The sequence below is a fragment of the Pelophylax lessonae genome (assembly GCF_965119305.1).
Source record: "Pelophylax lessonae genome assembly, chromosome: 8".
NCBI classification, from domain to species: domain Eukaryota; kingdom Metazoa; phylum Chordata; class Amphibia; order Anura; family Ranidae; genus Pelophylax; species Pelophylax lessonae.
Genome location: NC_138775.1, coordinates 192929171 through 192951750, shown reverse-complemented (window position 1 = coordinate 192951750; position 22580 = coordinate 192929171). Strand labels below are relative to the sequence as shown.

At 41.3% G+C, this 22580-nt stretch overlaps 2 protein-coding genes across 2 annotated transcripts in view; both read left to right on the top strand.

The window, feature by feature from the left end:
- The window catches only part of CCDC18 (coiled-coil domain containing 18), a 190676-nt gene extending 180069 nt beyond the window's left edge, over window positions 1-10607 (top strand). Inside the window, exon 28 of the mRNA XM_082265867.1 lies at window positions 10480-10607. Within this exon, the coding sequence (XP_082121993.1) occupies window positions 10480-10494 (15 nt within the window). The 3' untranslated portion in view covers window positions 10495-10607. The remainder of the gene's footprint in view (window positions 1-10479) is intronic.
- A 4856-nt stretch (window positions 10608-15463) lies between these two features.
- Window positions 15464-22580, top strand: LOC309562218 (retinol dehydrogenase 8-like; the record flags this gene model as incomplete). The annotated part of the gene is made up of 4 exons (XM_082266345.1): window positions 15464-15629; window positions 17615-17708; window positions 21316-21499; window positions 22347-22580. 4 exons carry the CDS (start codon window positions 15464-15466, stop codon window positions 22578-22580), a joined length of 678 nt encoding a protein of 225 aa, XP_082122471.1.

The window sequence follows — 22580 nt, the reverse complement described above, 5'->3', positions numbered from 1 at the left end:
ACTACGGGAAAGATTTATGTCATTTTTATTGTTTTTTTTAAACTAGTAATGGCGGCGATCTGTGATTTTTTTTGCGGGACTGCGACATTGCGGCGGACAGATCGGACCCTTGACTGACATTTTTGACACTTTTGGGGGTACCAATGACATTACTACAGTAATCAGTGCTATAAATATGCACTGTTACTGTAAAAATGTCACTGGCAGGGAAGAGATTAACTTTATTGGTGATCAAGGGGTTAAGTGTGTCCCTAGGGGCGTGAATATAGCTGTCAGGGGGTGTGGCTTGTTAGATCATCACAGAGACATACAATCCTACATAGCAGGATCGTATAGCCTCAGTGAGGATCTAAGGGAGAATGACAGACGGCTGTGTTTACATCAGCCATCTGTCTTTCTCCCTCTCCTGAGCGAGATCGCGAGTGGCCAGCGGACATTGGAGCCGCCGGACACACGCGCGGGGAAGGCAGGGAACGAGCGGGGCGGGGGCGGGAGCGCGCGCTCACCCCCTACAGGCTCGTGGGCAAGGAGAGGCTGACTGCTGCAGTACATAGTCGGCAGTCGGCAAGTGGTTAAAGTGCAATAATAGTATACATTATCCCAGTGTGGGGATTATATATTATGCAATGAATGTTCATAAAATGTTCATAAATGTATCCCGGTGCCAGTGATGAAAAACTGGGTATACAAGTGTTGCTGTGTCCACCACCAATAGATGAAATTCAAACTCACCAGAGCCCGATGCAGTCTAAATTAAAGGACAGCTGTAAGGTGTTTATCAACAAGCCTCTTGATCTATGGACATCTGGATAGTCAGCGACATCCGGATCCAGGAACACTCTCCCAAAGTTTTATCGACTCCTTACATGAGATTTTGAGATAAAAAAGGAAGAGGCTCATGGTGTAGTATGAAGTGGTGTTAAAATTTAATGAAAAATGTTTGTAACACTGACATCAATACAGTCAGTGTACATAAAATCTAAAATAAAACCAAACAATATAAGGACTCACATCAAAAGCCACCACTACAGGAAGGAGTGATGGCTGGACCTTAGGCGTTTGAGATAATACCTCTACGGCTGTTTCGCGTGCCATCGCGTCATCATTTCTATTCATTTTAGTAGGGTGGTTGAGCTACTAAAATTGTCCACGTTAGGATCCTTTCAGACGGGTGTTCCGCCCGGCGTACTCCGCTTTGCTCAGCGGGGAATCGATTTGCTGATCCCCGCTGAGCAGGTGGATGAGAGGTCCGTCTCCGCTCACTGTGCTGAGGCAGGCCTGCCAGAGCCCCGCTCTCCTCTATGAGAAGATCGGATGAAAACAGACCGCCTGTCCATTTTCATTCGATCTGATCTGGCAGACGGATTGGAAATTAGGGTTACCCTCCGTTTTACGAACAGGATCGGATCGGATAGCAGTGGGTGTCAGCGGTGACATGTCACTGCTGATATCTGCTGCCCTATAGGGGTGAATGAAGCGTCCGATCAGGTCCGCCTGAAAAACTGACCGGTGGGCCTGATCAGAAAGCCTGTGTGAAAGGGACCTAACTGTGCTCTAAGTGGCTCTACACACTGTATCATCAGCTCAGCATAGCCGACCACAAAAATTTAGCTAATGAATAAAGTCTTCAAGTTTCTTCTTGGTTTCATGGAATAATTTATAGCTCTTATATACAATGAGATTGTACCACTTGGACTAGAGGAAGGGAGTGAATTTCTTAAAATATTGTCCTAAAAAGTTGACCGTTAATGCTAAAATGTATGTATACCCAAACATTTTATTCAATTTTGGATAGAGCAGGTAAGGATCAGAACCCCTGCCTAATTTTTTTTTTTTTTATTGTTGTATGTGTCCTTTGTGGCTAGATTCACCCTTCCTGTTTTTCCTAGTGATCATTGTCATGAAGACATAAATTGATAGGAATCCAGAATTTTACAGTTGTCTCCAGAACACATATTGGGGTAAATCTTCCCATGGAGACATCCATTTCAATGATAACTGTCTAAAAGGAGATTCTCTTCTAGCTTTGTAAAGGTTTCCTATCACTTCTTGTATCTTCTCCAGAACATATCCCTACTCTATCAAAAACTAAAAAAAAAAAAAAAAATGTTGGCTAATTCATGTACTTTAAAACTCTTTGGAAGTGCAGCAGTACAGAAGTGCAGTAGCACAAATGTGCATAGTCTAAACAACAGTAGCTGAATACAGTGCGTTTAAATTATTTCTAATTTCTTTAAAGTATTTCCAATTTAATTTTCTTAAATTGTTTACTTTTTTTTTTACCTTGGTATTGTGGTTGTATTGCTATTGGTGATTGTTTACTAAGTACTGGAGTCATTTGTATACATAAAACAACCGACTCTGAAGGATAATGATGGAGCTACCCCACTTAGACTCTTGCTGACAAGTATTACTAGTGGAGAGCTTTCTGTGCTGAAGTTGCCTCAATGCCCAGGCCTGCAGACAGAAGGCCACATATAGTGGTCATATTAACATTCTATACCACTAAGGCCCCTTTCACAAATGCGGACTGCTTGTTTGTTTTTAATCCTTCCGTTGACTGATGAAAAGCAGACATCAATGCATCTCTATAGAAAAACGGATGTAAAGGGATGATCATCGTTTACATCCACTTCCATCAACATCTGTTTTTGGAATGGATCAAAGCCATATTTTTCTCCTGTTAAAAAAACGGATTGGACGAAAAATAGATGTAAACGGACAAATGGTCTGTTACATAGTTACATAATTAGTCAGGTTGACAAAAGACAAGTCCATCTGGCTCAACCAAAAAAAAACAAAAAAACTGTAAAGAAAACCCAACCATACAATCCTATATACACAATCCTATACCTGCAGTTGATCCAGAGGAAGGCGAAAAACCCCAGCAAAGCATGATCCAATTTGCTACAGCAGGGGAAAAAAGTCCTTCCTGATCCCCCGAGAGGCAATCGGATATTCCCTGGATCAACTTTATCTATAAATACCAGTACCCATTTATAGTATGTGCACCTAGGAAAGAATTCAGGCCTCTTTAAAGCAATCTACTGAGCTGGCCAGAACCACCTCTGGAGGGAGTCTATTCCACATGTTCACAGCTCTTACGATGAAGAAACCTTTCCTTATTTGGAGACAAATTCTCTTTTCCTCCAGATGTAAAGAGTGCCCGCTTATCCTCTATGTTGACCTTAAAGTGAACAAACTCAACACCAAGTTCACTATATGGACACTTTATGTATATAGTTACATCATGTTTTTGCAGGAAAAAATGGCCCTGGGACTCAAGTGGTTAAGGACTCTAGCTGGAGAATGTAAAACAATGATGTAAAAATGGATGAAAAATTGATGTTATCTTCACCTGTTTTTTTCTTTGAAAAAAAAATGTAACTGATGAAATGAACAGTCCACATGTGTGAAAGGAGCCTTTCACATGAGTTTTCCGATCAGGTCCACCTGTCAGTTTTTTCAGGCACCTCTATGGGCAGCAGATGTCAGCGGTGACATGTCCGCTGACACCCGCTGCTATCTGATCCTGTCCCTGAAATCAAGACAGATGGAAACCCTATTATCCATCCGTCTGGAGAATCGAATCAGAAAGGATCGGATGAAAACGGATAAGCAGTCCATTTTCATCTGATCCTCCATAGAGGAGAGCGGGGATCTGACAGGTCTGTCTCTGCACACAGAGCTAGGATGGACCTGTCATCCATCTGCTCAGCGGGGATTGGCGGATCGATCCCCTCTGAGCAAAATGGAGTCCGCCGGGCGCAAAGCCTGTGTGAAAGGACCTATACTTGGGTGTCAAAGTGGAACAGGTGCCTCATTGCATCTGTGATTTTGTTACAGCATACTCAGTTTTTGTCTCAAATACAACATCCAATTGCTTACATATAATGGACCATGTGCAGGCAGACTATTTCTGCCACTACTGAGTCGCTAAGATTTTTAGATCTATGTTTTAATATGATAAGATGAATGTATATACTTTTGTCAATGTAAGTTATTATTCTTAAACCTTGTTTTTGTTGATTAGCATTTGTGAATAAAACAAAAAAAACCTTTAGGTGTTAAGCTGGCAATTGGGATTATAGGCCACACTTTCATCCATTCAAACATCACTTTAATTAGTAAATAACCAAACATAACAGCAGTATTGGCAAGAAAATGGCCGCGGCACGCTTTATTGGTTTTAAATATGAAATCAAATATTCAGATGATCAATAATCATAATAATAAATAATAATAATAATAATACTTCAAACCAAAATCACATAGTGAAAATAAATTGTACTAGCTCAGTTATTTAGAACTCAAGCAAGCATTAACTTCATAATCAATTAACAAAAAATACCGTCCCCCCTAGAATACTAGGGTGACCCTACCACACAAAGTGTGCACGCGACAAGGGAGGGGGGGTGGGGAACTTTCCTTCTTGCTCTTCGGATGCAAAAGGAGGAAGCAGGGCACAGGCACTTCCTTATAACACCTTGCACCTGTCTTCTAAAAGCCTCTAATTACCCCATTGGCTGATACCTGCCTCAGCTCCTAAAGGTAGAATTAACCCTATAATAGCCCACCTGCAACCATCCCACTAAACCTACGGCTATTCCTGAAGCTATATTGAAGGTGGCCATAATCCCAAACAAGTGGGCGCTAAATGCACCCCCTTTTTATGGGATTATAGGCCACACTTTCATCCATTCAAACTTTATCACTTTAATTAGTAAATAACCAAACATAACAGCAGTATTGGCAAGAAAATGGCCGCGGCACGCTTTATTGGTTTTAAATATGAAATCAAATATTCAGATGATCAATAATCATAATAATAAATAATAATAATAATAATACTTCAAACCAAAATCACATAGTGAAAATAAATTGTACTAGCTCAGTTATTTAGAACTCAAGCAAGCATTAACTTCATAATCAATTAACAAAAAATACCGTCCCCACCAGCCGGGCTTGAGCAACAAGAACGGCCCAACCCCACCACCGCGGCCTATTCAATGCCATACTGCAGACCCAAGTTAAAGATATCCAGACCTACCTCGGAAAGGTGAATTCCGTCCTGCCTGTACAGGCCCGGTATCCCGCCTTCCAGATCTACATGTCTATATGACAATCCTCCAATTGACGGCATAAATTTCTCCATCGCCCTGTTCACCCTTTTTCTCATCTTTTCCATAATTCTCTTCGGATCCAAGGACAGCCAAGTAAGGCGAGGCACAATTTCCGAGAACACAATTACTGTCCCAGGAGAGGAGAGAGAGAAAAAATGCAAATCCCTTTTAATCATAAATAATAATTCTAACGTTTTTCTGTTCCCCAAATCATTCCCACCCGCATGTATCAACAAAATGGAAGGAGGGGGCCAATTCTGATAAAGTCTGGTCAAATGAAAATAAAGCTGATGCCACTGGAGGCCCCTAATGCCTTTCCAGAATAACTTAAAAGATTCCAAAGGGAGAGACAAATTAGTAGAGTAATTACGCTGAGCTGCACGTTTTCTTGCCCAGAAAATAAACGAATGGCCCAGGATCCATACCGTTCGTTGGCCACCTGAGGGAATTAAACAAACATGTTAGGTCTAACATAAACTTTAAAGCAATTAGATTTCCACCTCCCCATACTTTTTATCACTTCCTCCGAAAAACCCCTTCTTGCTGCTTCCGAAGCTGCCCCTATACGAAATGAATGGGAGGAAAACTTTAATCCATGCAAACCCAACCGCTCTAAGCACTTACGCAACACAAACTCAAATTGATATTTCGTAAGTGGGGAAAGATCATAATGAACTAAAAATTGAAAACCACCCTGAGGCCTTATGCCCAGAAATTTCCGAACCAGCGCCCAAGGACATACCCTCCCCGGCGTCTGAGCCTTCAGCTTGATTCCTACCCCTTTCCCTAAAGCATCCGTTTTTGAACGGCAGATCCAAATGTGAACCCCATCCTCACCCAATAGAACATTTTTAAAAGAAATACCCCCTTCAACTTTTCTGGATAAAGGCACCAATTCGGAAATGCGGAAAGCCCCGAAGAAGGCCAATGCAAAGGCCGTCTTAAAAAGAATCCCTTCATAAACGGAGCTACATACTTCACTCGTTACAGCACATAAATCTCCCAACAAATCAAGGGAAATAGGTCTCCTATCGTCCTTTACAAAAGAAATCTTCCTGTAGCCCTTCAACGCCTGTTGTACAGCAAAATAGCTCGTACAAGGCCGAAACCCCTTTAGACGACAAAAGAATGAGATACCCGCAAGCGTCTTCCTCAAATGATTATAAGACACCTGTTGCTGCATCCTTGAAGCCAGAAATTCTAACACCACCCCTTCTGACGGACAGCCATCGGCAAGACCTCTTGATTCAGCAAAACACAACCAGTCTCTCCATGAGGCAGTATAGCTCGCCCAAGTCTTGGGTGCCAAGGAACCTTCAATCGCCTTCCCAACTAGGTCTCGACAATTTTCCACAAATGGCCCGGACAATCGATACCTTCCACGTCGGCTTCCGGCAATAGTTCTCGAAAGCGGTCCATCTGAAACCGAGACAATGCATCGGCAAGGTTATTTAGTACTCCCGGGGTATGTTTTGCTTTAAGCCAGATGTTATACTTCAAACACAACAACACGATTCTCCTAAGCACTTTGACGACATAAACAGATTTGGAAGATAGACAATTTACTGCAAAAAGCACTCCCTTATTGTCCGTCTCGACCAAAATACGCCTGTCCGCAAAGAAAACGCCCCATAGCTCCAAAGCCACCAGAATGGGAAAGATCTCAAGCAGCACCACATTTTTCGTTAGCTTGTTATATTTCCAAAACTCCGGCCATTCCGCGCAGCACCAATGCGTCCTCCAAATTGCTCCAAAACCTTTAGAGCCAGCAGCGTCTGTGAACAAACGAAAATCTGGAGCGAAAACAAAATCTGCCTGAAAAAAGGATCTACCATTATAAGTATCCAAAAACTCGTCCCACACCAGCAAATCCTCCTTCAAAGAGCTATTCAAGCTAATGTGGGAGAATGGAGATTTTAATCCCGACGTTGACAGGTAAAGACGGCGCGAAAAAACGCGCCCCATGGGCATCACCCTACACGTAAAGGCCAGCAAGCCCAACAATGACTGCATGCTTTTCAGCAAAACTTTTCTTCTCGCCAAAAACAGCCAAATCAGACCCTTCAATCTTGCCAGCTTATCCTCAGGCAACCGAAACTCCAAACGTACGGTATCAATCCGGATACCGAGAAAAACCAATTCCGTGGCCGGCAAACACGTCTTCTCCTCGGCTAGCGGAACACCAAACTCATCCGCAACTGCCTTGAAAGATTCTAACAAATGCAAACAACCATCCGAATCTGGAGGCCCAACAAATAAGAAATCATCCAGGTAGTGTAACACGCCGCCACTACCCGACTTAACACACACTACCCAATGCAGAAAAGTGGCAAATGCCTCAAAATATGAGCAGGACAGCGCACAGCCCATTGGGAGGCATCTATCAAAAAAATAAAAACCATCCAGCTGAAAACCTAGCGAGTTAAAAGCCTCTGGAGCTACCGGCAGCAGGCGAAAGGCTGATTTGATGTCCGCCTTGGCTAACAAAGCCCCCGGCCCAAAAGCCTTAATCTTACCTATGGCCTCTTCAAACGTTGTGTAGGAAACCGAGCAAGATTCTTCATCAATCTCGTCATTTAACGAATCGCCTTTGGGATAGGACAGGTGATGAATGACCCTAAACTCATTAGGTTCTTTTTTAGGCACCACTCCCAAAGGCGATAAACGAAAATTAACAAACGGCGGTTTTTCAAACGGACCCGAGACCCTTCCATGCTCGATTTCTTTAAAGATTTTGTCCCGCACAACCTGCGGAAAAACATCTACCGATCTCAAATTTTTTACCCCTACGCAGCCAGATCCAGCAAAAGTAGGTAGCGGAAAACCCCGCTCAAACCCTTCAGTGAGCAAAAGTGCTTTCTCCCTGCTTGGGTATATGTCCAACCATGGACGCATTTTTTCCAGCCTCACTGGCGTGCAGGCTTTTAGGAAAAATATCCTTCTGTGTGAGCACCGACCCACCCACTGCTGACTTCTTAAAGCACTTAGCCACCGGGTGCGGCCTTGCACAGAAAGAACACTCATGCTTGTACTTGCAGGAAGCATTCCATCTACACTGGCTTTCATTGAAAGCAAAGCAAAAACCCTTGCGGTAAGCCATATTCGAAGCGCCCGCCTGCGTTTGCTTGGGGGGTACCTGCCTCTGGGGCACCATCAAATTCAGCCAAAGGCCAACGTCCTTCATACCCCATTGCAACGACGGGTGTACCGACAATTTTTGGCGGAAGGACTCGTCGTAAAAATACCATCCTAACCCTCCGAAGCTCTTATAGGCTTCCAAGATGTGGTCTAAGTGTTGAAACAACCCCCCTGCACTTTTCAGGATGCTTTTCCGCCATCACTCCTGCAAAAATACAAAATGCCTGTAGCCAGTTGTGGAAAGACCTAGGTGCGCTCCTACGCCTATCCTCATCCTGTTTGTCCTCCCTCTTGTCCGTTTTCGCAAATTCCTTATGTGACGGCAACAGGGACAACAAATCTACAAAATCACCCCTCCAAATTTTTTCCTTAACCGACACATTTAGATGGTACCCCAGAGGCGACATTTCACAGGGCATAACGCTCTTCATGCACGCCTCCGGCACGCTACCACTCACCTGCGTCACAGGGGCCATAGAGAAAAAACTACTGGTAGACACATGTTCAGCATTAAAATGACACTGGTCTTTAAACGGTACATTAGAAGACATTGCAGGAGAAAAAACAGGCTCATTTTGAGATTGCTGTGCTGAAAAATCTTTTGCAGCCACCGCAATGCCAGGAGCCAAACAGTTAACAAGGGAAGACAAGGAAGCAATTAACGCAGATAAATTTTGCATTTGTAATGACTCACCAGCTGCTGGAGGTGAAACAGCCTCTTGTCCAGCCGCCTCCTCCAGCAGCCCCTTAACAGCCACTGCTCCCTGAGCCTGGTAAATGAATGGAGATGTATTTTTTTCTTCCAGTAAGGAGTTAACAGGCGCTGCAGTAACTTCTCTGGCCACCAGATGGCGCCCTCTTCCCGAGCTGGGACCCACCTGCATAGTGTCCACTACGCTTCTTCCTCCTTTTCTAGGAGACTGCGAGACCGCTCTCCTCTTCTTCTCAGGGCGGCGGACGCACGCCCCTGTCTTTCCAGTGTCCTGTCCACTGACCGGCCGGTCCGCTTCCCGCTCGCCTCCCTCCACATGGCCCGACTCCTCAGCGCTCGGGGGTTCAGTCCTGGCTCCTGCCCTGCTTGCAAAGACTCCTCAGCCTCTAATTACCCCATTGGCTGATACCTGCCTCAGCTCCTAAAGGTAGAATTAACCCTATAATAGCCCACCTGCAACCATCCCACTAAACCTACGGCTATTCCTGAAGCTATATTGAAGGTGGCCATAATCCCAAACAAGTGGGCGCTAAATGCACCCCCTTTTTATTCCTTTGATTTACCTTCAACTATGTAGTGGAAGGGCCTGCCTGATTGCATACAATTTGAAAGTGTTTAGGTTGGATTTCATATTATATGGTTTTGGTAAATCTAAAGGAAAGCTGTATAAGAGAATTGTATAATGTATGGCCAGCTATAGGGACATTTAGGTGGCTTGCAGGATTTGTACATGTTCTTGGCGCTGAGAGCTCTGAGCTGGAAACGAACAATGTCAGGAACTAGCATAAAACGAATCAACAAATGTTGATGTGGAATATTGTTAAAGCTGAAGTTTAGTATATATTTTTTGGGGAATATAGCAACATACACATTAGTTATGTGTAATATAGTGTATTCCATTATCTGTAGGGGGCCGCTTGTGCTAAAAATCCTCCCTGCTGTGTCTTCTTTACAGTTGCTGAATATTGCCACATTGGTTAACAGCAGCTGAGAAAAATTGCACCACCCGCCAGACCTTCTGCTTCCACCGGCACTTTCAGAATTTCTCTGTCAATTCATTGAACATTATGCATTGTGAGAGAGTAATAAGATAAGTTTTGTGAATGGCAGAGAAGGCAAAAAACGGGTGGACAGTTGACACAACTTTTCTCAGTAGCAGTGGCTGCTGTTAGCCTTCACAGTGTCAAAAGACAGCCACTCAGGGCAATAACCAGCAACTGTGAAGGAGACACTGCAGGCATGAACTTTAGCAGAAGCAATGGTCTGCAGGTATTGGAATATAAACCATTACACATAACTAACATGCATAGTGCTGCATATATGGTATATTATAAACTACACTTTAGCTTTAAGAAAATATGGGCACAGTAAGCACGTAGAATGTGAAAGTGACATAAAAAATAATTTCACTATTTTGGTACTCACTTGAAAATGAACCCGAGCTACCCTGTAAAATGCTTTTCTATTTTCTAATGTCATTTACTTTTGCTATTTGATTGTATCTAGTTTATGCAACAATGAGGAATCTGGCAAAGCAGGATGATCTTCTAAAAGCTACTGAAGGCTTTGTGGGAAAAACCCTAGAGATAAAACAGCTGGATGTATGTAGTGAAGAATCCATCAGAGACTGTGTCAACAGCATTCCTGATCGCAAAGTTGACATTCTAGGTAAGAAACTGTGTTCACACAATTTAATCCTTGTCTATAGAGGTCCTTTCCAAACAGTCTATGTCTGTATGTGCGTAGGGCTAAATGATGGCTTCAGGAGCGGGCACAGCTAAAGGCTGTGTGTCCTGGAGGCCCACTACTATGTACAGCCTGTTTATTTCATAACTTAATCAACAAAATGAGTATGGATAATGTGTATGTAATAAGATTGAAACAACTCTTTTAGTTTGCCACAAAGCAACTAGCAGTTAGTTGCTGTCTGTGAATGATACAGAACTTAGTAGGAACACATTTTACTTTTTACAGTGTCAGAAAAAATCTGGTCCAGGAGCAACCAGACTATGGATATAGTTTTTGAGACCAAGGAGATTGGCGGGGGGGGGGGGGGGGGGGACTAGGAATTCTCAATACGCAAGTGACTGCTCTGGGCTTCAACAAAATGGCAGCCTCCAACACTAATTTAGGTAACATAATTAATAATGTGAAATGTATGTTTTTTTGTTAAAGAACATTAATTGTTATCAAACTGTTATGGATAAAGTTCCACTGGATACAACATGGGCAAATGTGTTAGTATTGCAGATATGTTTGCATTTTATTGCCCTGGCATGCAATTCAAAAAGACAAACATAACCATCCTGGATCATGTATAATTGCGACTTCATGCACAAAAGTTGTAACCTTAGGCCCCTTTCACATGGGGTTCCATTTTTCTATTTTTTATTCATCCATTGACGGATGAAAAACAGACACCAATGTATTTCTATGGGCAAGCCTCCGTTAGGTCCCTTTCACACATGCACGGTCCGTTCATTTAATCAGTTCGGTTACGTTTTTTCAAAGAAAAAGCGGATGAAGTTTACATCAGTTTTTCGTCCGTTTCTCATCATCTGCTCATCAGTTTCTACATCAGTTTTTTTTACATCCACTACCAATGCAAAAACGGATGCAAAATGGATTATTTGTACATTTACATCCATTTTTCGTCTTTTTTAACAGAACAAAAAAAAACCTTGAACTGTTCCAAAAAATGGATGTCGACTGATGCAAATGTAAACTGATGTAAATGGATGATCATCATTTTTCCATAGAGATGCATTGATGTCCATTTTTCATCCGTCAATGGATGGATGAAAAACAAACGAAGAAAGCCCTTTTTTCCTTCCGTTTAAAAAATGGAACAGACAAAAAACGGATGTAAACAGACAAACAGTCCTTTTTGCATCGTATTTTTAAATGGTAGTGGATGTAAAAAAACTGATGTAAAAACTGATGTAAAATTGATGAAAACTGATGTAAACTGAATAAATTTTTCTTTTAAAAAACTTGACTGAACTTAATCTGGTCTAAGGGCTCTTTCACACGGTCGTTCCGATCAGATCCGCCTGTCAATTTTTTAGGCAGATCTGATCGGATGCCCCATTCAGCCCTATGGAGCGGCGGATGTCAGTGGAGACATGTCCGCTGACACCCGCTGCCATCCGCATCCGATCCTGTCCGTGAAATCCGGACGGATGGAAACCCTATTTTCCATCCGTTCAGAGATCGGATCGGATGAGAGCGGACAAGCGGTCCGCTCTCATCCGACCCCCTATAGAGAGCAGCGGGAGATGTGACACCTCCCTCTCCGCACCGCACTGCATCCGCCGATCCCCGCTGAGCAGCACGGATCTGCCTACGGAGGCAGACCATGTTAAAGAGCCCTTAATCTGAAAATCTGACCATAAAATGGTTGCTACTGTGTCATCAAAAAATATTTAAATCTAGATACAGTATCCCTTAGTATTATTAAACAGAGAAGGTTAGGGATGCTTGTTGAAGAAGTCGTAGATGCACAAAAGCCTTCTAAGTCATAAAGCTAAGGTTGTACAATTTTACTGTCTACAGCTAGCAATAAACAAATATATTTTTATTAATAATAAAATATCATATTTATTCATTCACATATAAAACATAAATGCTAATGTGCATCTGCTAAAAACATAGAATAAATAACCATATGAAAAAAAATTGAGATCCAAGTGGTTGTGATTACATAACAAGTACTAACGATGGGTCCTCAAAAGAGGCTTTTGGAGGACCCATCGCTAGTACTTTTTATGTAACCACAACCACTTTGATCTTTATGTTTTCATATGGTTATGTATTGTATGTTTTAGGCAGATGCACATTAGCATCTATGTTTTATATGTGAATGAATAAATTTGATATTTTATTATTTGATGTGTGCTCCTTTCTGGTCTGTACAGTCCGACAAATGGAAACTTTACACTACAAGTCTACAACATTATCCAAATCTATGTAGGAAATATAAACTCTGTCCTTTTTTTTTAGTGTAAGAAATATACAAAGTATATTCCACGGGCCAACGAAGTATTATATAAAAAAATGTGTATACAAATAACCTGTGTGCCTAAAGGTAAATAAATGGAATAAGCAACTGCTGTAGGATAAGGGTAGATTGAAAAATGAATGGTCTTATAGAAAAGGCCAAATACAGCGCTTGCTAATAGAACACTAATGGATAGCAATATCCATGACAACCACACTTAGTTGTTTACATTCCCTACCACACTTAGTTGTTTACCCCGGAGCCGTTACCAGCCCATAGGACCATAGAGGGGAATCCTATCTAGCCCAGGGGGCTATTAAGCTCGAATGGTTCTAATGCCATATGGCATATAGGACCCACAAGATCCAGTAAGTGATCCAATTTATTCACTCACACGAGGCAAGGAATCGATGATACGGCCAATCACGTCTGAGCATCTGCACCTTTGAATTTTAAAGACTCACATTCATTGAGGACTTTTTAAATATTTGAGCACTACAGTCACTGTTTACTCTGGACTATTTATATCAAAATTTTTTTGAGTATATTCGTGTTTTACCAAAAATTTTATTCATATATTTTTTATATTATTATTATATTTTTTATATATCATTCACCAAGTCACTTATGGACATTATGGCACTTATTTAATTATTTATTGGGAGTTTTGATGATTTACTAATATTAATTACATGTGTTCACCTGATATTCAATAATTTATACCACTATTTATTGATTGATTATTTATACCTACCACAAAGGTTGGCATGGATGTTGCTATCCATTAGTGTTCTATTATCAAGCGCTGTATTTGGCCTTTTCTATAAGACCATTCATTTTTCAATCTTTTTTTTTAGTACATGAACTTTCTTTTGTTTTTGGTTTCGTTTTAACATAACAAAAACTGAAGAATTTGTGAACTAAAATGAGTGACTGCGTTGGATGATATAATAACAGATCACTATGCCCTTAACAATAAATTACAATGTAAATATCAAGTATCAGAGAATTACAGCACTGCAAATATTTGTTGTATATGTACTGTTCATACTATACCACTTAAGGACCAAGCCTATTTCTGACACATGTTGTTTACAAGTCAGTATTTTTTTACTAGAAAATTACTTAGAACCCTCAAATATTATTTATATATATATATTTATTTTAGCAAAGACTCTGGAGGATAAAATGGCGGCCTTTGCAATATTTTTTGTCACGCAGTATTTGCGCAGTGGTCTTTCACAATTTTTTGGGGGAAAATACATTTCACTGTCTAAAAAAAAAAATAAACTGTAAAGTTAGCCCAATTTTTTTTGTATATTGTGAAAGATGATGTCACACTAAATAGATAAATAGAGTTAGCCCAATTTTTTTGTATCTTGTGAAAGATGAGGTCACAGTAAATAGATACCTAACATGTTATGGCTTAAAATTGAGCACACTCGTGGAATAGCGACAAAATACGCTACTTAAAAATCTCCATAGGCGATGCTTTAAAACTTTTTAACGGTTACCAGTTTAGAGTTACAGTTAGAGGTCTTTTTCTAGAATTATTGTTCTTGCTCTGGCGATCATGGCGATACCTCACATGTGTGGTTGGAACACGTTTTTATTTGCAGGCACGACTTAAGTATGAGTTTTATTTTGTGCGTGAGCTCACGGCAACAGGGGCGCTTTAAAATGTATTAATTTTTTCCTATTTATTTTTTACATTTTTTATTTTTAGCACTGTTTTTTAAAAAAATTTAAAAAAATAAAAATCTGATCACTTTTATTGCTGTCCCAAGCAATGTAAACATCGCCTGTGACAGTAATAGCCAGTGACAGGCACTCTTTTTGGAGGGATCAGGGGTCTAGAAAACCCCAGACCCCTCCACTGCATTTCAAAGTATTCAAAATGCTGAAAAGTTTTTTACAATCAGCGCTGTTAGCAGCCGAGTAAGCTGGAAGTAATGTTGTGACATCACTTCCGGGTTACTACATCGGAGACCCGATCAAAGCCAAACCCGGCTTTGTTCTGGACTCCAGCCAGCAGACGTGCAATTCCACTGGGAGACCCGGGCAGAGCCGTGGAAGGCGGCGGGAGGGGGGGGGACTTCCCGTCCTGCTCGCTGGGATAACGGCTGAGCGGCTTCTGAGCCGCATCGATTGTTATCTCCTGAAAGCCGACCGCCGGCGCTAAAAAAATAGCAGCTGCAGGCATCATCCCGGTACAACCACTTTTGCAAGCCGACGTACAGGAACGTCGGTTTGCAGGAATTGGTTAATAAAAATCTTTGCAAATTTATGAGGCAATCACAAGGCCATCATCCGTAAGGTATACAGAAGAAAGGGAGAAAAAGAGAATTTTTGCATAAACATTTATCATATGAAATTAAAGTATGCATCATGCTTAGGATGTAAACAAGATGCAAAACAACATTGCATCTCAGTCTTGTCAGCAAGTTTATTTATTCAAAATCTTTTTTACCCACAGTTAGTAACGCTGGAATGGGACTTATTGGCCCCATTGAATGTCAAACCATTGGAGAAATGAAAACTGTAATGGACACAAACTTCTTTGGACTGGTCAGACTACTGAAAGAAATATTACCTGACATGAAGAAGAAGAAGAGTGGACACATCGTAATAATAAGCAGCGTGATGGGAATACAAGGTACAGTAGATTTTGTACTATGAGAATACACTGAAACAGAGCTTTATTTCTCAGGGAATAAGTGCAGGTACTCCCTCCTTCTGAATCAACCCTTGTCTCCGCCCCCTACCTACCTTCAAGCACCGTCCCTTGGTTCCACCCCCTACCCACTTTCCAGTACCACCCCTTTTCCATCACCAGCAGCAATGGAGCCACCACAAAAAATATCCCACACCCTAGAAACAATAGGCCCCCACTAGCAGCAATAGATCTCCTAGCAGCCACAACAATAGACCCCCCTTAACAGTAGATCTCTCCCTGCAACCATTGACCCCCTCCAGCAACATTAGATCCTCCACTAACAACAATAAACCTCTTCAGCAACATTAGAACAAAATGATCACGGTAATCTTTATCTGACATATGTGCCACATCCCTATATTGATACAGACAAGAATATTTCCCTGGAGGTTGGGACTTTTTAGGCACTTAATAAATATACTGAAGTATTAAAAATATTAAAGTTGATTATACAAAAAAAGGAGGTTGTAATAAAAGATATTCACCAAATATACATACTCTGAAGGAATTTACATGGAATATACATAAATTGTATCACATCAATACATATATGCACAAGTTATGCGAATAAGCAGCTGGATTACTGGATGCGTTTCAAAGCATATATAGCTTCTTCTTCAGGGGTACACTGTACATACATTCTCTATAAATACAAACATAACGGTAAATAGGAGTATACAATCAACATACCATAATTCATGATATAGTATTCTAGAATACTTACATATTTTGTATTGATAATGAGTTCCGTCTCAGAACATCCTCCCATCAAGTTTGAACAAAACCTCATATTATATATATATATATATATATATATATATATATATATATATATATATATATATATATATATATATATATATCTGTAGCCAGAGTCAAATGTAAATGTCTGAGAGGGAAAGTGATTGCAGCCAGGCTTGGCATCACAAAGCAACTGAAAAGGTTGGACTCTGCAATAAAGATACATGTTTGATTGATAGCTAAATTTATGAGTACTTCCTTTATCTAAAAAGGAAGCCAAAGTCAGAAGGGGGAAAAAAAAGACACGGGATAGTATCAAAAAGATACTGACCACCAAAGGACAAAGTGATATGAGAAGGGAAGATGTTACTAATCGATTGTTTGGATGAATTTGAACAGCGCTCTCCTATTCATGTGGATAAATGCAGTGTCCCATGAACATTGTGACACTATATCAGTATGTATACTTCCCTTTGTAGATAGTATAGTGCTCCCAAGGGAAGTGCCATTGGTAGTAAGTAACCATTATGTTTGTATTTATAGAGAATGTATGCACAGCGTACCCCTGAAGAAGCTATATATGCTTTGAAACGCGTCGGATAATAATCTTGCTTATTCGCATAACTTGTGCATATATGTATTGATGTGATACAATTCATGTATGTTCCATGTAAATACCTTTTATTACAACCTCCTTTTTTTTGTATAATCAACTTTAATATTTTTAATACTTCAGTATATTTAAGTGCATGTAAAGTCCCAACCTCCAGGGGAATATTCTTGTCTGCTTCAGCAACATTAGACCACCCACAACATTAGACCCTTCAGCACACTCGAGTACCCCTTGCCATAACATATAAAAAAAAAAGCCCTGCACTGTAACAACTGGCCCTCTAGCACTGGATGGTGTATGTCTTTCCATATTTAAACACACTCTGCTGCTCAATAAAAGCATTTTACATCTTGCTAAGATCAAGCAATTGGCACTTTGTGTCTCATATGGACAAGGCCAGAAGTGGCCAGAAGTGGCAAATGTTCCATCTGATCAAAAGTATCTATGCTGTATGGCCACAGGCATAGTCTAGAATCTATCCCCAGTAATATAAAATTGTATATAAGGTTGAACATTTTTTATGTAGCTGACTATCTACATATGAAATAAAAGTGTATGTCTGTTCTTACAGGTATTCTGTTCAATGATGTGTATGCTGCCTCCAAGTTTGCTGTTGAAGGCTTCTGTGAAAGTCTTGCAATACAGGCATTGAAATTCAAATTGCAGTAAGTATGATTTTTAAAACCTGGGACATAAATGCATTCAGGATGTATGGGGGCATACATGGGCCCAGATGAGATTTTGACAAGCAGCAATGCAGTGTGGGCCACACAGTCAGTATCTCAGCACTTTGAAGATAGATGAGCATAAAAATGGTAGTTGTGGGCTGGAGGCATGTTAATTATAAAATGAGTGTAACTATAATAAATTAAAAAGTTGGAGGATACTGATATTTTCTATACTTAGAAACAGTCCTTTTTCTTTCTGTTTTGTGCTGAATGCAGAATGGTTATAGACCTGCAAGGCTGTAGATTTTTCCCTGGGGATGGGGTGGGGGCAGCCTTGGGCATCCAGAGGAGAATAATTTGGCAGCATGAGAATCATAGGTGTGGCAAATTTATGTTAATTGGGGGGGCTTAAAACTAGAGCCTACTCACTTTGTACATGGTAACATACTGTATGCAACAGTCCTTGTACCCACGAAATATGCTTTACTGTGCCACAAGCAAGAGTCTATGAGAAATGTAAAAATTTTAGAAATGATCATGATAGTGGTTATTAACCTTATTCTCCCTGCATTTGTGGTAGGCGGCAGTGTTATTTACTCCCCTACATTGGTGGTCAGCGGCAATATTAATAAACCCCTTTCATCCCTGCATTGGTTGTCAGTGGCATTGTGGTAAACCCATCAGCACACATTTGTCAACGAAGAATGTGGGAAACCACCCTGCAGAATTGCTGCAACAGCTGGGAATGTGGGCGAGCAAGAAATAGGACTAGTGAGGCAGATTTTTTGATTTCTAGCCTAGCTGTTGCATCTGCATGGATGAACAATCAGGGAGGAAGGGTGTTTTGGCCCTCACATCCCTTCCTTTATCAATGCCCCTATAGGCCTGTGTTATTGCGACAACACTTGGCCACATCTGTAATAAGTAATAGCCAGCTGTGACCAAGTTATTTTACAATTACAACGTAAAGCACACATGCCAACTATACACATGCATTGAGTCTAAAGTTCTATGGGCATGGTATGTGGTGGGGGTCAAATCCACATACCAAGCACCAAGGAAATCTGTAAAAAATATGTAGGTTGCTATTGCTCAATTGAAAATAATTGTCTAGCAGCTAAATTGAACTTCAGCATTTTCTGGTCACTTCTGAGACAGCTGGACAGCTGGCATTTTCAAAAGGAGGTAGAGGTTTTGTATACGATTTTTAAAATTGTCCAAATTAAAAAAACTGTTGAAAAAAATGTTTGTTCTTTGTAAATAAATATAATATACTATATTTCATATTTACTGTGACCGATGCCTTTCTCCTTGCTATTTCATCCAACAGTGCCTGCGCTGTTCTTTATTACTCCCTCTCTCATGTCACAGCTCTCTAACAATTCATAGATAGCAGCTATGAAAATTCTGACTGGAAATTTGGCTTTTTGGGGTAAAGTCAAATTTTAAAGCCTTTCTGGATACAATGAAATCTTTACTTTACTTATCCTTTCCCCAATGACTGGAACTACTATTTATTTTCTGTTGGCTGAGGTTAACCAGTAGAAAATTAAATAAATAAAGTCAATGGGGAAATAGAGTGTTTTTACACATAGTTTTACAGCTGCTATCTAGAAATTTCTAAAGATCTATGACCTGAGAGAATATTAAAAGGATAAGTTCACCTTTTGTAACATGTTACACCCATATTCAGGGTGTAACATGGTACAAATGCACCAGCCTCCGCATACCCCCCCCCCCCCCCCAAGTCCTAGTTGTGGCATTGTGTGGGGGATCTTCTCTCCCACTCTCGCTGCCACAATCTAAAGGAAACTGCTCCGCCCGCCCACCCACGTCATTCATTCACAGTGTTCTGTGAATGAATGGACTACAACTACTGACAGCCACAAAGGCAACAAGGTGTAATATGTTACAAATGCACCGACCCCCTCACCCTCCCAAGTCCCAGCTTTGACAACAAGTGGGGGATGTTCTCTCCCCACTCGCTGCTACAATCTAAAGAAAACAATCTAAAGAAAATGGCCCTGCCTGCCCAGCGGAGTGATTAGTTGACTGTGCTTGAATGGACTACAACTACCGGCTTGTAGTTCTCAATGAACTACCACTGTGCTGTTGAGCACTGTGGTAGTTCATTGATTCTTCCTGTCAGTGTAAAACTGCCTGCGTGTACAATGTACAGGCAGACAGCTTACACCGACCGTCTCCAGGAGTCCTGCATGGCACTAGCGATCTGCTGATTGCTGGTGCAATGCTTTCCAGGCACCTAAAAAAAAAGTAAAATGCACATTTTTTTACCTGCAAAAAAATGTGCATTTATTTACTTTTAGGGTTCTTTCACACGGGCGATCCGATCAGATCCGCCTGTGAGTTTTTTAGGCGGATCTGATCGGATCCTCCAGGCAGTTCTATGGGGCAGCGGATGTCAGCAGAGACACCTCCGCTGACACCCGCTGCCATCCGTATCCGATCCTGTCCGTGAAATCTGGACGGATGGAAACCCTATTTTTCCATCCGTTCAGTGATCGGATTGGATGAGAGCGGATAGGTGGTCCGCTCTCATTCGATCCCCCATAGAGAGCAGCAGGAGCTGTGACACCTCCCTCTCTGCACTGCAAGCGGAGACAGAGCTGTCATCCGCCGGCTCAGCGGGGATTGGCGGATCGATCCCCGCTGAGCAGCACGGATCCGCCTACGGAGGCGGACCGTGTTAAAGAGCCCTTAAGGTGAACTTATCCTTTAAAGAACCTACAAAAACTTCTATGTTACTGTTATATGTTACTGTTAGTTGAACTAAAAGAAGCAATGGAATGGTTTACTTTAAAAAATAGAATATATCATATTACCATCATGCAACCTTTAGCCAGTAGGTAGAGCTTTAGTTTCCTTTTCATATCTTTTCCAGTAATTGCTTAGCAGCCTGATGTGATCAGCCCATTGCTTACAGGCCCTGTAGCTCAGCTTGCAGGTTACATATGGAACTGAGTGACTTATCATAACAATTCATCCTTTATTAGATGACTCAGTGTCAATTAGACAAAGCCAGCTGCAGGGCAGACAGCTGCTGCTGTGCTGTGCCTTTAGAAAAACTATAGTTTTATAGGAATCCTTTTGCATGTATTAAAAGGAATAGTTTGGGGTTAATAAAAATGCAAAAAAAACACACATACTCATCTTTTTGCTGCAGCATTGGTGTATTGCGTCAGCTGTACCATGTTGGCTCTAAGCTCAAGAACTGCGCAATTAAATGACCAATGATTGCTCAGTTCTCGGTCTGATCAGAGCAGAAGGGGTCTGGCTCAGAATGGCTCTCTGCTTTGCCCCTCCAGCGCTCAATGGAGTTGGCTGTGGAAGGGTCAGACTTAGCTGGCTCCAGGTCTCAGCCACATGCTGAGGCAATCAGGCAGCTGGGTGGATCCCCACAATATTGCCAAGACCCTTTATGAGCCTGGAGCAGTCCTGTCATGTTAGATAGCCTGCTATCAGATGATTCGGGGTCACGGGAGAGCAAAAGTAAGTAGGTTTGGCCATGCTTTTATTTTAAATAATTATTTGTAAAATAAATATTTTTATTGTTTGACTGTATTGTCTCCTTATTGTGTTGTAGGCTGAGCCTAATTGAACCTGGACCGGTCATCACAGAGTTTGAAAAAAAGGTCTATGACGATGGAATGAAAATGGATCTTTCTGGAGCAGATACGGAAACCGCAGAGATGTTTACCAATGTTTATCTTAAAAACTATAAATCAATCTTCCAGAGCCTGGGCCAGACAGCTGAAGATGTGGCAGAGGTAAAAGAATCACCCTGACACTTCAAATTGGAGTTGACATCCAAAACAACCTACATACAATAGATAAGGGCTCCCAATTAAACTGTTCCCAGCTCAAGCAGAAAAGTGCTGCTGACTGTTTCTTAAAGTTGTTCTAAAGCATTAGTTTTTTTCTTTTTTTTAACCATAATGATTTCTCTGCATTTATGTAAAAAACCTTCTATGCAGGTGACACCCCCCCCCCCCCCCCTCCCCTCATACTTACCTGAGGTCTGATCTCGATCGATTACCGTGACCGAGAGCAGTAACTCTCTTCTCTCTCCTCACAGGCCAGATTTATAGCAGTAGGAGCCTGTGGCTCCTGCTGCTATCAATCAAATCCATTAATGAGGGAGAGGGGGGTGGGGCCAATCTGCCTTTTTTGTGTCTATTTATGCAGCCCACACGAGTACCTCTATACTTAGAGGCTTCCTTCGGCCCTCTTGCAGAAGAGGTGGAGCCAGGTGTGCTATTGGGGGAACCCAGAAGAGGAAGTTCAGGGCTGCTTTGTGCAAAATCATTGTGTAACATGCTGGGCTGGTGTCCCCTGAACATATGTATCTATGCAACCCTAGGTAATGCATTTTGCAATTTTATGTGTTCAGTGTTAGGTGGGTAAGTGGCACTTGGCTAGAATTGAAAATGCATGCTTATTGTCCCCAGTTGTACAACTACACAGATTTGAAATTAGCATGTATAGGTATACATTGAATACTAGATGTTATACGTCTTTCATTATTTATAGTAATCACTACCACTAGTGTCAAGTGGATGCTTCTAAGCAAGAAAAATCAATTGTTTTTTTTCCCCCTTTCCTTTACTTTTTCAGCACACACTGAAGATTATTCTCTCAGATAACCCACCTTTCCGTCACCAGACAAACACCCTCTACACCCCGATGACAACGCTAAAATATGCGGATCCAAATGGTGACTTACCCATTGATACCTTCTACAAGATGGTCTTTCAACATGACAAGGTTTTCAATGCAAGCCTTAATTTCATCAAATTGCTGAGATGGAGAAGTAAGAAGAGTTTTGACCTTGGGAAGCATCCATCATAA